The 16,162-nt window shown below is 39.6% G+C and overlaps 1 protein-coding gene across 1 annotated transcript; it reads left to right on the plus strand.

Moving 5' to 3' along the window:
- Nucleotides 1-233: 233 nt before the first annotated feature.
- On the plus strand, nt 234-11,846 carry LOC104586857 (Calcium-binding EF hand family protein). The gene is made up of 5 exons (XM_010244225.3): nt 234-597; nt 686-779; nt 3,719-3,845; nt 3,930-4,002; nt 11,374-11,846. The coding sequence occupies exons 2-5, from the start codon at nt 740-742 to the stop codon at nt 11,641-11,643; spliced, it is 510 nt and encodes a 169-aa protein (XP_010242527.1). The 5' UTR covers nt 234-597; nt 686-739; the 3' UTR covers nt 11,644-11,846.
- Nucleotides 11,847-16,162: the final 4,316 nt, after the last annotated feature.

Here is a 16,162-nt window from a genome sequence, read left to right on the forward strand (position 1 = left end):
GAGGAATTCTCAGATCAAATCAAACCTTTTTAGGACCAAACCAGACCAAACCGCCAATTATGGTTTGGTTCGATCCAGTTTGGCTCTAGACCATATAATGAACATCCCAAATAAGGTAAGGGAATAGATCATTCCAATTTCGGTTGCAACTGCAGACCAAACGGACCCTTAAAATGTTTAATCACTGAGTTGTGCTGGGAGTTCTGAGTCGGACCTAATAATACCCCCGTTTGCATGAGCAAGAGCAACCCCGGTAGTTACAAGCCTCGAGGGTTGGGGTTGGAAGTTTGAACCGTGGGTGTGGGAAATGGGAATGGAATCGGAATTTAATTTCGGTTCCTCTGCAACTATGCAAAAACGTGGAATTGATCAATTGAAGGCTTAAAATCCGCTGGATTCGACTTATAATTCAGATATTTTTCTCTTCCCGATTGGTCAACGGTACATAGTCAGCTAAGTGTTCGTCACGAACGGTTAAAAAAATCTGAAAACCCACGTGTCAGAGTATCAGAAAATAGCTTACTCGAAATACCCGACGAATCACACTCCACCACTAGCAGGTTGCAGCTTCTAGCTGAGAGTTCGAAGCTTGCAAGGGTTAGTTATCATTCTTGTGATTTTTCATTGATTCATTCTTCGTCTTCTTCAATTCGGTTTCGAGGGTTTCGAGTTTCGCAATTCGCAGGTTGAACACGTTCACGGGTTTGTATTCAGCTGGTTCGCCCTTTATCTGACGCCAATGGGACAGGTCTTCGGTACCATTCAAGAAGGAATTCAAGGTAAGTTTCAAACTTTTGTTTGTATTCTCTACTATAGTTTCAAGTTCTGTAGCACTCTGTGAAACTGTTGGTAGACTTTCTATTCTTGCTGATCTCCTCTGAAAGGATTCACGTTGAGCGATTTCGTTGTTCTGCTTTTTTTGGTTCCACTAATTCTGAATCTAAAACATTCGTTTGCCAGTGCTTGCTGATTCCGAATGCAATAATAACTTTGGGATATGTAGTTCTTCTCTTTCGGCGCCGGTGGTTGGGGGTGGAGAGGGCTTTTTTCTGATTTTTTTTTTTTCAATAAAGTTGGTATTGGAATTAGATTCTGCGAGTTATGTGATACTGTGATTTAAGGCTCTGTTTGGTTTGAAGGAAAAGGTAGGGAAAGGAAGGGAAAGGCAGGGAACCCTATACAAGGCAGGGAACCCTTTCCCTTCCTTTCCCTACTTTTTCCTTCAAACCAAACACAGATAGAATCCTTTTTCTTTGACCGCCACTTTATGGAACAAAAAAAATGAACACTTAGATTTTTTTTCTCAGATTCCTCGCCTTTTTTTCTCTGATTCTGGATTTTACTTGCTATGATAATTTTTGTTTTTCTGGAGGTTGTCTGACTGCTTTTATTGGATTTAGTGGTTCTTTTGTTTCAGAAGTTGAAGTCCAAATGTGTGGGAATGATTAAAAGCATACAACTATTTTCGACTTTTTCTAACATATTCTGTTGCAAATTTCGAAATATTTAATCCTTTTTTCTTGTAAAATACTTTGTAATATTGGCTCACTTCCCAGGCCTATATTCTCCTTTGATCTCTCTCTACTTATAAACCTAAATAGATAAATATGGAGTCTGAGTTCTGAACAAAGATAAGAATAGCATCTCTGATTGATATTTGTAGACTTGGACATTTGTTCTATAAACAGTGGTCAAGACCCATGATTCTATGGATCTTGATGGTGCAAGATTTGGTGCTCCCTACTAGAGCACAGCTCGGGCTTGTTTAACGAGGTCAGCTAGCTGAGCTGCAAGAAGACAGTCAAAGTACCCAGGGTGGGCACTCCGATGCTTAAGTTAACGAGGAGCTTTCAGAGAACTAGAGAATTGTGAGAGCTAAATCGCACGTACCTTCTCTAATCAATGGGGCGCCTTTATATAGGCGCAGGTTGCCGTAGACTTCACATAGCGCGTCTGAGATCTCTCGGAGGATGCAGCTTATCGATCCGCCTCGCTCAGAGGTAGTTTCACACAAGGTTCAAAAAATCGTTACATATCAGCCCGTATCGGGAGAACCTCGATATGCCCCTACAGAGGGTGTATCGGGGTTTTGACCGGTTCAGGGGGTGGAGGAACCTTAAACCAGCCCCCCTGAACCGGATTTGAAAAAAAAGTACAAAAAAATAAAAAAAAAACAATACCGATACTGCCCAATACGCCGGTAGAACCTTGGTTTCACATTCAGAGATGACTTCTGCATAAAGCGGTAGAGCTTATCCGGTTGCCTCCGAAGCGGGCGGGGCGGGAATCAGCTCCGTCACCATGCCATGTAAGTCGCCAACCGGGCCTCAATTGGGTTGGTGGCGAGAGGTCGCCCCTCATGTCATGGCCCCTGCCTTAGTTCTGAGGTTGCCAACCTAATCCTATCAAGGTGTCCGCAAGTCGGCCTGCTGAGGTGGTGTCAGGATACTTAAGGTGTGCGAGGTGTGTCTGAGGTGTATTCGAGGTAGACTCCACTCTGATAAAGGTGAAGTCATTGCCTACATGGTGCTGAGGTGTCATGCAACGGTTCTGGAATGCCATGTAGTGTGATGTCACTAGAGGGCCAAATCATCCCTCATCAGATCTCATATGAGAGATCTTGATGGCCTAAAATTAGTTTTATATATCTCAGCCTGACAAGCGCAAGAGTGCAGGTTCAAGTATGAGAGTAGCCACTTTGTGCAAGAAAAGAAGAAAAATGCCAAAGGATAGGTCCATATCCATTCCACCCCTCCCAAGACCTCTGATAGCTTGGACCAACATTGGGTAATGGCGTTTTTTAGATCTTCGGGAGCATCTAATCAGTTGCAATTAAGTGAGGCTGAAGTGGTGGTAAATGTTTCGATCAATGTTACAGGCATGAGAAAATCTAGTCAAGTTGTTTTATAGACTAGGGGATATGATTTTTCTTCAAAGTGTGGACAAAAATTAAATGAAGATAATATTGAAATGCCAATAGGTATGCAGGTCAGGTACCTGACTTGAATTTACACAGCATTGGGCCCATTCAAATTTTAGCAAACACTCAACCTGAGCCTGCCCATATTGCAGCCTTAACTGCCATATGATGGTCCAACACAAATTGTTGAAAAGCATTAGCTAGGTGTGGTTAGTGATCTCTGCATAATCACATTTGGTGCATGTTTATGCCAACTTTCCTCTCTATTTAATTGGTAAATTTCTAGTTCCTTATATAGAATTTTAGGCAGAACTATGTCAACCTATTCCTGATCTGGATAATTTTTCTATTTATTTCCGTATTTGTATTTTTTTTTTGCAATCTATTATAACTTTTAGTTTCTATCCATCAAAAATAATTTCCAGTTTTCTTTTGTTGATTTATTTGTTTAATACTCATGTGCTTGTTGCATGTTGTGTCATGTCCACATAATAGTTATACTTGGACATTGGTAAGACCTTGATTGTCGGTTATGATGCCTCTGATAAGTTAGCATGCATCTAGTGCATTAGAAAATACATTATGTACTTCAAAATGCGATAACATTAGTAGTTAAACCCAAATTGAATATTTGTTTTCCCTAAATCAAAATAATTTCTACACCTTTAATATTAAGCCTCTAAGTATTAGAACATAATTGGGGCACACACACCAAAGAAAAGATACCCACTATGTTATTTTATTGATCCATGTAATCTCATCTTTTCATAGCTGATTACTTTCATACTGTTCGAACAGGTAAGGAATGGAGGAAAAAGCAACTCAAAAAGATATCCGATAGGGTTTTTGATCGATTCAAAAATGAGTCAGGAAAGGCTAATTTGACATTTGAAGACCTGTATATTGCAATCCTTCTTGTTTACAAGTAAGCCATTTTAAGGAAAATTGTCATTTGGTTTGTTATCTCAGGTACTGTAATACTTACCGAGAAATGTTTATTTTGTTGCAGTGACATTAACAAGCATTTGGCTGGTCCCCACATTGATCCACCTTCTAAAGTTGATATCAGAACTATGATGATGGTAATCTAGTGTACTCTCACATACTCAAGAAACCTTTAACAGATCCCTTTATTTATTTAACTGTACTAGCTAAGGATATCGTGTTCTATTAGTATATTTTGTTGACCATAGGCTCATTTTGTAACAATAACTAAAGAATTTGTTTTGAAGGATGATTTACATTAGATGAAAGCTATGCTGATTCACCAAATACAATGCTTTCCTGCCAATTTTATCATTAGAAATTTACAAACTTCATTTAAATTATATAGTTCACCTATATTCAGACATTGTTTATGTAATCATATTTGTATTGTCATGCAACATATAATGTTGGAAGATGTTTGGCTCAAAGTCTTGATACTGTAGTGACTCAACCAAGTACCTACTTCTCAATAAATGCAAGTTGACTTGGACAATTCAGAACAATTTCCCCAAGCATTGTATTTACTTATTTTGGAAAACAGAAATTGAATGTTGTGCAGACAATGCTTTTATAAATATACGGAGATATTTATGAATTTATTATTAATATCTTATTCACAGTAATGCTTCAGTAGCTCTGTTAAAAGGTATTAGTCATCATTTCCCAGATTTCTGTATTCATATTATCAGATGCGTTACTCTTTCAAATTTTAATAATTAGTTGATATCCATTAGTTAGTTATTATTTACTTGCCCATACCTGACATCTAGGTCATCAACTTTATTATTTACTTTCCCAGCGGGTTGGTAAGGTCTCCTGCTGGTTGTAGTGGAGACTTGGGATCAAATCCTGCCTGCACCTGGGTTGGGGCTGGGGGGTTATGGGTTGGGGGATGGGCTACCACGGGTTTTGTAGCCCTTCAAAAGATATCCAAAAAACACTTTATGTTTGAGTTCTAACTGAAATGATGTCGGGACTAGGGAATTGATTGTCCAAATCTCTTTAAGATGTTGAATAATTCCTATCATGCTTTTACCATGAAAGATCAAACAAGACTATACTCAATTTTTTCTTGTAGGCCTGCCCTGGCCCAGAAGTTATGATATGTATGTATAAATCATATATAACGTATATGGTATATATTAATGATATATGTATGATAGTTTTTTATATATATGTTATGTACTTTTTATTATAAATTAAATTGACATATTATTTTCAAAAATATAGTTCTATTAATTTATACAAGAAATCCTGGATGTCCAACCCAGGCAGCCCTAAATGCTGTTATTACCCTGTAAAAACCTGACCCAGGCCCAGCCTATGGTCATCCCTAGTGTTAGTGCTGTTTTGTTGATATTGCATAAGCACATGAAAAATCAATTACAAAAGCAACAGAGAACTCAATTGATTTACCTCCTCTCATGTCTATACTTTGAATATTGCTTCTCTTTGTAAAAAGGAGTCTCCAAGAGAACTAAAGTTGGTCATTAGGATGGAGAGCTTTGCAAAAATGGTTTTATTGTAGGGATCCAGGAGGGAACAAGCAGTTGGATCCTCTAGAGATGGAGGATATCACATCTAATCTTCCTTGGTGGAGTCTCCTTGTAAAAACTCACTTTGGACATTCTTTTTTTCTGGATCAGTAACAATTATCTGAGTCTTTTTTTTCAAATAATTGATCCAGAAAAAAAGTACAAAGGGGAACCCCTATTTCCAGGAACTATGTAGAAGAGGGAGACAATGATACTAGGATTGACATACAATAACTACAAGGGTATAACGGATAAAACATACTTAAACCCCCTGGGCCCACATTTTCCAATACAAATGATGACCTTGCACTCTGGCTAATGAATCTACAAGACCATTGTCTGATGTAGGGGACCTATATAAGTGACTCAACACTCATCCTAGAAGGCAAAGCCCCTGCAGTTCTAATTTAATGTCAAAGAGTCAACCCACCAGATTTGGAACCCATCCATTCCATAATGACTTCATAGTTTCCCTCTATAAGTAGCTGACCTAGGCCCAAGGAGAAACCAATTTTCATGCCTTGCAGTACACAAGGGATTTCAGCTCTTAACAAGTTCCCCTGTTCAATAGCACTCAAAATGACCATTCCTTCTGGCTCCTAAAATCTCTTCCCACCACTGATACCCAGATACCTGTACAAGGGTGCTATATTGTGTACTTTGATTTTTGGTGTAAATTCCGTATCTAACACCTTGTCCAGCTATGCCATTTTTTGTTATGGGCCCGGGAATAGGATCTCGTCACGGGTCGGTCCACGGGGAAAAGCTCCTGTTTTCCCTTGTTCCTCCCCTTCCTAGCTGAACCTATCTTGGCGTCCTAGAGGGTGATTTGTCCAAGAGATCACCGAATTCTCCTTTTACTCTCTTTCTTGACTGGAAATTTGATATCTTTATTCAATAATTTCAGCTCCTTAAATAGGAGATTACAAGAGGTAAGAGTCCTCCTTGTAGGAAGACTCCTTGATAACTAAACTGCTTACAGATAAGATAGATAAGACTCCTAGATAAGACTCCCTACTCAAGAAGGATAAAAATTCCCTAAGATAAATCAGACTCTATACTAATCCTTATTGGAACAGATAAGATAAGAGTAAGAAAGCAGATAAGATAAAGATAAGGTAAGATGAACTATGGCTAGCTAGATAATCTGATGAGGGTCCCACGTTACTGCTGCTGCCGGCGGCGGTACTTCTTCCCCACGAATGCGTCCATAACATTACTCCCCTCTTGGACTACGAGCTTGTCCTCAAGCTCGAAATCTGGATATGTGTCTTGGAGTTCAGTCAAGGGAATCCAGGATAGGTGGAATGATTTAGCCCTCCTGGATCGGGTTCCAATGAAGGGGGTTCATCCTCATCGTCCTCTTGTTCCACCAGGAGGCAGAAAAGTCTCTTGCACTTGTGCCTTGCTGGGTAGAGTTCATCACAATTAAAACATTGTCCCCTCGCCCTGCGTTCCGCCATCTCAGCCCTGGACAAGTGCTTAATAGGGGGTGCAACAACGCTGCTCCCCTCACTGGATGTTGATCTGGAATTGTGGCTCGTCTGTGGTTTCCGTTCTTGGCTGGCTGTTGAAGATGGAGCCATTTCGAGTGGTTCTGGGGATGCTCATGCGGTTGGAGGCTGCCCCATACTGAAGGTTCCGCGGCTGAGCTGCATCTTTCGTTCGAAGGCGCGAGCTAGATTCATGGCTGTAACCAGGTTGGGGGGGTGTTGCATCTCCACATCCACCCTCAAGGGTTCTGCTAACCCTGCGGTGAATATGTCTACCTGCTAGTCCGGTTGTACTGAAGCTGCTCTGGCAAGGAGGGTCTGGAATTGGCGCTGGTATTCAGCCATCGTTCCCGTCTGTTTGAGGTTGATCAGTTCACCCAACGGGTTGCTCGTCAATGGGGGCCCAAACCTGAGGAGGCAGTAGGATTTGAATTGGGTCCAACTGAGCCCGGGTTCCTCCTGCTCCAATTTATAAAACCAGAGCTGCGCCTCCTCCGTCGTGTGGAATGCGGCCAAGCTTACCTTGTCGCTGTCCCCTGTCCATTGGTTGCGGAAGAACTGCTCGCATCTGTACAGCCATCCCAAAGGATCTCCGGCGCCGCTGTATGAAGGGAACTCTAGCCTGTTGTACTTGGGAACGACCGCGACTACCGGGGGGATGACCTGCTGTTCGCCGGACGACTCCGTCGTCTGGTCGGCGGCTGTTTGTGGTTATAACCCCTTCTGGATTCCTCTCCTTGTTAGGGAAATACGATTCCAGCAAGCGTCGCAGCTCCCGGACATCGTCTTTGACCTCACGAACCTCCACGCTGGTTTCCACGAGCCTATGCTCCAGTTCGTGGACCCTAGATGATAGCTGCTCCAGATCTCCCATGACGGTAGGCTTTGATACCAAATTGTTATGGGCCCGGGAATAGGATCTCGTCACGGGTTGGTCCACGGGGAAAAGCTCCTGTTTTCCCTTGTTCCTCCCCTTCCTAGTGAAAGAATGGTAGGATCCATCTAATGGACGCCATAAAGGTTGCGGAATGGGTGGGCGAATTTCAAAAATTTCCTACCTTCTCCCAACTGGGAATCATATTCCCTAAATTTAGAATACAATATTCAAGGATCTACTTGAACCCTAATCAAACCAGATCTGTACCAAAAGATAAATGGGAGGATTATACCTGATCCGGAGAAGCAGTATCTCCCAAAGTTGGTGTTCACGCCCAAAGAATGCTCTAAGATCTGTCCCTGCTGAAGATGACACAGTTGTGGATGGAACAGAACCAGCAGGGTGCGTCCTACACACTGAATCCTTCACAAGAATCCCCTGGATGTACTAAACACTGAATTCTTTCAGTCTTTCTTGCAAGACTGATGTCAAGAACTAGTTTCTTGACTTTCTTTTCTGCAAAGATCGAATCTTGCAATATTGCAGATGGCGGCGGCAGGAGGAGATCTCCAGAAAACGAAAAAGGCTGAACTGTTTTTCTTTTCTGGAGAGTATGAGATCTAATCTCAAATCGCAGGAACCCTTCTTGCGATCTTGCTTGGTTCGAAATCTGATATTTCTTCCTCTTAGTTGGTTCGAAATCTCCTCCTTTCTTCTTGATTAAGAAATCTCCTCCTTAGGAGTTATCCAAATCAGTATTTGGATAGGGGATGATCTTAATCCCTTTCCCAGATAGAGTTAGCTTACTCCTGATCTTATCAGGAGGTTACCAGATTCAAATCTGATTTGAATTTGGTCTCTAAGAGTGGATAGAGCTAAGAGCCCAATCCTTTTACTAACTTCAATCTAAAATTCGCCCCCTGGATGGGTGATCATATCAGCCCACCTCGAAATGGGCTTTTGGCCCATTAAGTGTTCAGTGTTTAATTAGCTTCCAATCTGCTGCCCAGTTGGGCTTCTTTGTATGGCGTGGGACCCAAGCATTGATCTACACACCAGCCACATGGGTTCGGCCTAGCCTTTAATACAAGGCCCAGCCGAATTCACTGAAAAACTCAATGAACCCCTTGAGTCCATCGTATGGACCCTATGGGCCCAACACTTACATTAAGTGGTCCCTGGGCCAAGCCATCTTATAAAAACCCAGGGACTGTGGGCAGGTGCAAGATTAGCCCATCAGGTATTATCCTAAATGGTCTTACACTTAACCTCTCAGCCTTTAATGATCAAGCACTGCCCAACAAGAGAGGACCTCTCCCTCGGCTGCAAGGAACAGTGCCGCACTCTCCTCTCACATGGATCCCGGGAATTAAAACCATTTGCAAACATTTTGAAACCGTACATATATATGTAAATATATTAATTTTGCAAAACAAAATTCCAACGATTGAAATCAACTGCCGGAAGTTTGGTTTCCATCAGAGAGAGTGCATTTCCGATCATTACCCTTTGTCCAACAAAGTGGCTGATTCTGTCACTATGACCACCCACTCAGATGAATTCTCAAACTGCCCCAACATACCCAGGTTTTGATCCCCACTAAGGATCTCACTGATTGGCATATCAAAGGCAGCCTGATCCAGCACCTAGTGAAGTGTCATAATCGAGTCTAGGGGTCAGGTGTAACTTTCCAGTTTTGCCCATCTATCTCCAAGGTCCAGGGCAAGACTGGAAATCTGGTCCGGTTCAAGGATTCAAGTAATCCCATACTGCATGTGCCTCGGGTCTTACCCTGATGGCTGAGACAGGTCATCCCAACACTTGGTGGCACACCAGCATCAGCCTTGGCAGGATAAATCTCCCCAGACTTATCCAACGGCTGTGAACATTTAAAACTAACATGAGTCTCTACAAATGTCCAGTTTTAGGGTTCTACACAGAATTAAACCAAACAACATGAATCAAACATGCACTTTATTTATTTCCACTAAATAACAAAAGTACATCAAATTAGATTGAAGCTAAGGGCATACATAAACTGTCTAACACCTAGCTGAACCTATCTTGGCGTCCTAGAGGGTGATTTGTCCAAGAGATCACCGAACTCTCCTTTTATTCTCCTTCTTGACTGGAAATTTGATATCTTTATTCAATAATTTCAGCTCCTTAAATAGGAGATTACAAGAGGTAAGAATCCTCCTTGTAGGAAGACTCCTTGATAACTAAACTGCTTACAGATAAGATAGATAAGACTCCTAGATAAGACTAACTAAACTGCTTACAGATAAGATAGATAAGACTCCTAGATAAGACTCCCTACCCAAGAAGGATAAAAACTCCCTAAGATAAATCAGACTCTATACTAATCCTTATTGGAACAGATAAGATAAGAGTAAGAAAGCAGATAAGATAAAGATAAGGTAAGATGAACTGTGGCTAGCTAGATAATCTGATGAGGGTCCCACATTACTTCTGCTGCCGGCGGCGGTACTTCTTCCCCACGAATGCGTCCATAACATTTTTCCCACACTATTAAGGCCTGGGTTGCCAAGAACACTTATCCCAATATTGGGGACATCTGATCACTGGTCAGTTTGCTTTTGTTATATAAGTGTTATTAAGTTGGTTTGGATACCTCATGCATATATCCTATTTGAGATTCCATGAGCAGAGGTTTTTTCCTTGAAATTTACTGTCCTTGTGCATATGTCGGTGGCATATATAAAGAGCTTCTCAGAGGCTAGTTTCATTTTCATGACTGAGCTGGTGGTTCAATTAAGAGGGACTATTTTCCTCATCTGTGTGGATTAAACAGGAGGGTGAGAATAAGTTCTTTATCCATATTGTTGTATCATAAGTAATGATGCATGAATGGTAGGATAGGATCAGTATCTTGCCATTGACACATCTTATTTGGAGATATTTTATTCGAAGAATTGTCAGATGATTCTTACTTTTTAGAGTATAGCGAATTCTCGTCTATGTGCAACTACTTGTTTCAAACGTTCAAATGAATGTGATGCATCAAATGATTAGATCTAATTTGGTCAGGTCTTGGCCTTAGTCCTTTGCTATGAAGTTGCATTAAATAGTGCATCTCATTTCATCCCATTTCATGCCATTCCAGTGTCTACAAACAGGAAGAGTTGCCCTCGCTAACATGCATGGTTCTAAAAGTGGAAAAAAACAAGGATATTATTTTTAGCTTGCATTCTATTGCATGTAAAACAAGGGAAAACAAATGATTTCCTTGGAAAATGATATTCAGTAGGAAAACATCACTTTTGTGATTTTCCTGGTGTTATAGTTTTACTTGGAAATTAACCCTGAATGGTTTAAGGTGCTCAATTCATCAAAAAATTAATCCTGTTTGGTTGTGAAATATACGTTTGAAAAAGATGTGTGGAAATTAGGAGTGTCGCTTTTGCCAATTTCCTCTATTTCTTCTTTTTTTGGAAAGTACTTATTTTCCATAGCCATTTTCCTTTATTTTACTTGCAATCAATTGAAGCCTTGGTATTTAAAAACTTTAAAACTTAATTGTAACTGATTTTTGTGCAGACATATGATCTCAACCTTGATGGGGAACTTGATAGGGAAGAATTTGCTGGCTTTATTCAGAAATTGACTAAAGACACGGTTAATGTGATTAATCAGAATTTGATCATTGCCTTTCTTGTAGCACCAGCAGTAGCATTGATGACGAAGAGGGCAACTGAGGGTGTCCCAGGTGTTGGGAGGGTGGTGCAAAGGGTTCCTACTTCAGTCTACGCTTCAGCAGTGACTCTTGCAGTTGTTTTATTACAAAGATCTGGCCAGGAAATTGAGTAAACTCGTCACTGTTCCCTAGTTTAGATTTTTCTGTTTCTGCATTTCATAAAGAGATTGTAATAATTCTGTTCATGTTGGTAGGGAACTCATTATTTGCTTCAAAGTGTGATAAGAACATAGCAAGAATAATTGATGAAATAAAGTGTGTAATTATGTTCTTCATGCTGGCAAGAAAATGTTTCAAACTTATTATTTGCCTCAAATTCTCAAGGAGAACCAATTCCATTAGGAAGCCAGGTTAGAGAGGTAAGCAGAGAGTGAAAGACATGGGAACATGAATTTTTTGGGCTTAAACTGAATTCTCAAATTTGCTGGCCCAACTCAGGGCTTTTCTAGGGTTTGAAAGGTGCATGTGCATCCGAGCATACCTACCAATGTCACTCTTTTTCTTCCTTCAGTCATTTATTTTTCCCATTAAAATATTGCAAAACAACTTAATCTCAAGCCTCAACACCTAGAAACTCTTTTAGAAGATCAACTAAAAGAGTTACTGGATCAAGCTCAAGCAATAGTGAAACAGTTATCTTTAGTTAAGTTTGTATATGGATCTAGAAGTCTAGAACTTCTGTTTCCCATGCTATAGTTCAATATGTTAAAATTTGTGATGGTGTGTTATTGGCGGCCTCTCCCACCTCTATTTTTATCAAAAAAAAAAAAAAAAAAAACAAAGCGCTCAAGTAATAGCATGGCTGTAATTAGATCATATGGCTCTGTTTGAGTGCGAATCTGCACCGGATACAAGTTTTCCACCTGTTAAATTTTGCATCTGTTTGTTTGTAATTATGATTTGTACTCTATCTGATACAAAATTTATACTTTCTAGTTTTTACTCATTGCACCCTCTGGTAGTGCAAATTTTGAATTCCAAAAATCTGAATTCCTACCTCACCTCCTAACCTAATAACCTAATAACCCTTCTACATTTTATTTCTCACAAAAAAAGACAGTTGAATCCGAAGCAAAAGTATTCAGGATTTACATTCGACGACTTTGCACTCGTGTATTTACACCAATTCAAAAGAAATTTATGCTGCAAACAAACGGAGCCTATAGTTCAGTTTGGAAGTACAAATACAAATATGTAGTGTAAAACTATATATTTTGTATTATTTTGTATGTATTTGTGTTGTACATATTTGTATTTGTACTCTTATCAAAGTGAGCCTATGAAAAGCTTTTCAATTTTAAAATTTTCCCGGCAAAGATCCAGAGAACTAAATTCTAATAATCGAACAGCCATTTAGGCAACTCTATGGACAAGCCTCTTCTAGGCTGAACTGTTTCTTGTTTTTCATCCTTTCTCATAATAAAAAATAAAGCTACTTGTCTCATGAATGTAGGAGATTACCATTCAGGATTTATTTGCATCAATTTGTTTACATATAAAAATAGTCTTACATGAAAATTTAAGTTGTATTTAGTATCATTGCAAATACATAAAAAATAATATAAATAACAAGATTTTGTACTCTACATATTTATATTTGTATCCCTATCAAATTGAGCCTAAGGCTCCATTTGTTTGCGATGCAAACACCGAATCAGGGCATTTATGTACTCCGATTCGGATTTGTGAGAGTTTGTTTACCATACACAAATGCATCTATTCAGAAAGCAAAAATGGATTTTCTGCAGCTTTGTACCATGAAGAGAGTGCATTTCTGTATCCATTTTTCGGATACAAAGTTATGCTCTTTGAAAATCAAGGTAAACAGGTTTATTGATTTCTCAATTGAGCAAGAGGATAGACGCCGCTCAGGGTTCCACCAACGGTAATTTCTCGTCTTCATCTCTGACCACTGCATGGTCATCGCCATCCATGACCGACCATCAATATTTTTGAACCGCTTGCTTTTGCAGATCTCCTCCGCTCATCTGATGTGGTATTACTCCTTTACTTTTGCAAATCTCTCGTCTGTTTCATTGTACTCACCAGTAGAGGCACAGTCCATCTTCTACAGATCGACCATTCACTACTCCCAAATTTGACCTCCATACATCCATACATCCTCTCATTATTTCTCAACCCGGAACCCAAAATGGTTGCATTGGCAGTCCATTTCCCTCGTTTTTCTTTATCTGGAATTTAAACATCTGCCCAAACCATTTGCAATTATTCATGTATTTTAGATAAGGGTTTTTTTTTTTTTTTTTTGTTCAGGTTTAGTCAAGGTTCCTATCCGTTCGTTTGCTCACATTGCAGTATACCAAACACCAAATTTGTATACATATGCATCAATTGAAACAAACAAGAATACAAAATCAGTGAACCTAAATTGCATTCATGAACCAGAAATAATGCATTTATGTGCTCTACATATTTGCATATGCGTTGCAAGTCTAAACATTTTGGGTTGATCAATACAAATTGGTGAGGAACGTATTGTCACATCATATATGAATATCCCTTGAGCTAGAATAATTGTTGTCATTGCTGTTTCTTCCAGAAATGTCGAAAGAGCCTCCCACATATGCATTTTTAAGGTGTGTTGTTTCAAATATAAACATCTTCAAATAACAGTTGTATCTTGTAAGTAAATTTGTATTGATCAACCCAAAATGTCAGGTGGAAATAGCAATGATAGCAAAGACAAGCCTACTTACAAGAATCATCCATTACATGGGTAGATCCAGTCACAAGATTTACCTAAAAATCATTCCACACTTAAATCTCTATTATTTTACATTCATGCTTATTTTCTATTATTTCCACCTACATGAAAAGGATTCCAAATACAATACCTTGTAGCTCTCAAGGAACCATTCAATATAATAGCTTAAGCTGTTAGGTGAGGTCCATGACCATGAATAGGTTTTTATTCTCTAACACATCTTCACACAAAATCCCATTAGACTTGAAGGGTAGACAAGCATAGGCCTACTTGTACCTTGTGTTAAAACTTAATTAATTATAATGGAGGCGATGGGGATTAAATATTATATCACTTGATCAAAAAACAAGTTTTGATACCATGCCACTTGATCAACCTTGGCCCCATTCATTTTTCAATAAATGGTGGGGGGAATTGGTCAATGGGAAAGTGATTACCATTGACCAATAATCCCATATCCCAAATAGATAAATAAATTTCCTGCTTAGAGGAAAAATTTATCAAAATGTTATAGGACAAAATTGTTCCTTCTAATAATGATATTTTATGAGTAAAAATAGTCATTGTTGCACTTACATAGGTAAGTGCACTTGCCTAGGTAAGTAATTTTCCAAAAAACGAAGGGTACCCTAATAGCTTAAGCTGTCAGGTGAGATCCCTGAGTAGGTTTTTGTTCTCTTAATTATGTCTAACATTTTTCCTCATATGGCAATCATTGGTCCATCCAAGCAAGCAAAGCAAGAAAGAGTGTTAATAAACAAAATTAGGGGTGGCAATTTTTGACCCAACCCATTGAACCCACCCAACCCACCCATTTATTTGGCAGGTTGGAAATGGGTTGATCACCCATTGGGTCAATTTAAATGGGTTGGGTTGTGGGTAACCATTGGGTTAACCACTAAAGATATAAATATTAATTCCTTAGCCATTTTTTTAAATTTTCTTCGTTTGAATGAAATAATTTATAATTAATGCATTAATTTTCCATTAATTATTGACTATAATTATTTGTCTCAAATCAACACACTTCACCCAAATCGACATAAATCCAAATCAACTTGACCTAAGTCTGGACCAGCTTGACTTGGTCTAAATATGAATAGACCCGATTACCTCGGTTTGGTTTGTTTGGGTCGGTCAGTCCAAACCAAACTTGATCGGCCCAGGGTAGACCAATTCAAGTCGACCCAAATCTGGAACGATGATGAGCGGGATGGTTCGGTCCGGTTCAACCCAAAATTTGCCTCGCTTGCTTTGCCCGGTTTGGATCGTCCAATCCGACTCGTATCTGTTTAACCTGGCCCCGAATACGAACAGGTTTGCTTTACTTCTCTTGACCCGCTTTGGGCCAGTCGGTTCAATCCAAAACCCGTGCATAAACTTGATATGGGCCAATCCAAGTCAATCCACCATTGATTGAACCGGTCTGATCCGGTCCAACCGAATTGATTCGGATCTAAATGGTTCAGCCACTTTTGATGTGATTAGCTCAAAGACAATCCAATTAGAAAGTTCAAGTTGGTTTGACCGGCTTGAACCTAAGTGGTTCGGTCAAACCCAAAACCCGAACATAGTCAATGGCTTCGCCGCTTGTGTAAATATAGCATGCATAATGTGATTTAAACCTTCAACACTTGTGTAAATAGCAATTACTATTACCACCAAGCTATGACCAACTTATTTATCAAGAGGGAGTTAGTTTTTTGTTTTAAGTACATAAATATAAGATTAATGGGTTTGGGCGGATTGAATTAGGTTAAAGCAGGTTTGGATTGAACCCAACTCATTTAATTTTATATAATTGGATCATTAATGGGTTGGCAGGTTAGATAAATTGGATTGAAACTCAACCCAAACCAAACCCAACCCAACCCACTTAATTGCCACTGCTAAACAAAATACCTCAT

Source organism: Nelumbo nucifera, chromosome 3 (assembly GCF_055504915.1).
Source record: "Nelumbo nucifera cultivar China Antique chromosome 3, China Antique-T2T, whole genome shotgun sequence".
Lineage (NCBI taxonomy): Eukaryota > Viridiplantae > Streptophyta > Magnoliopsida > Proteales > Nelumbonaceae > Nelumbo > Nelumbo nucifera.

Bases quoted from the DNA above. Each gene is read 5' to 3' on its own strand.
- LOC104586857 (XM_010244225.3), top strand. From the start codon at position 740: ATGGGACAGGTCTTCGGTACCATTCAAGAAGGAATTCAAG. The intron at 780-3,718 runs GTAAGTTTCAAA...CTGTTCGAACAG, and splicing joins CATTCAAGAAGGAATTCAAG to GTAAGGAATGGAGGAAAAAG. The intron at 4,003-11,373 runs GTAATCTAGTGT...ATTTTTGTGCAG, and splicing joins ATATCAGAACTATGATGATG to ACATATGATCTCAACCTTGA.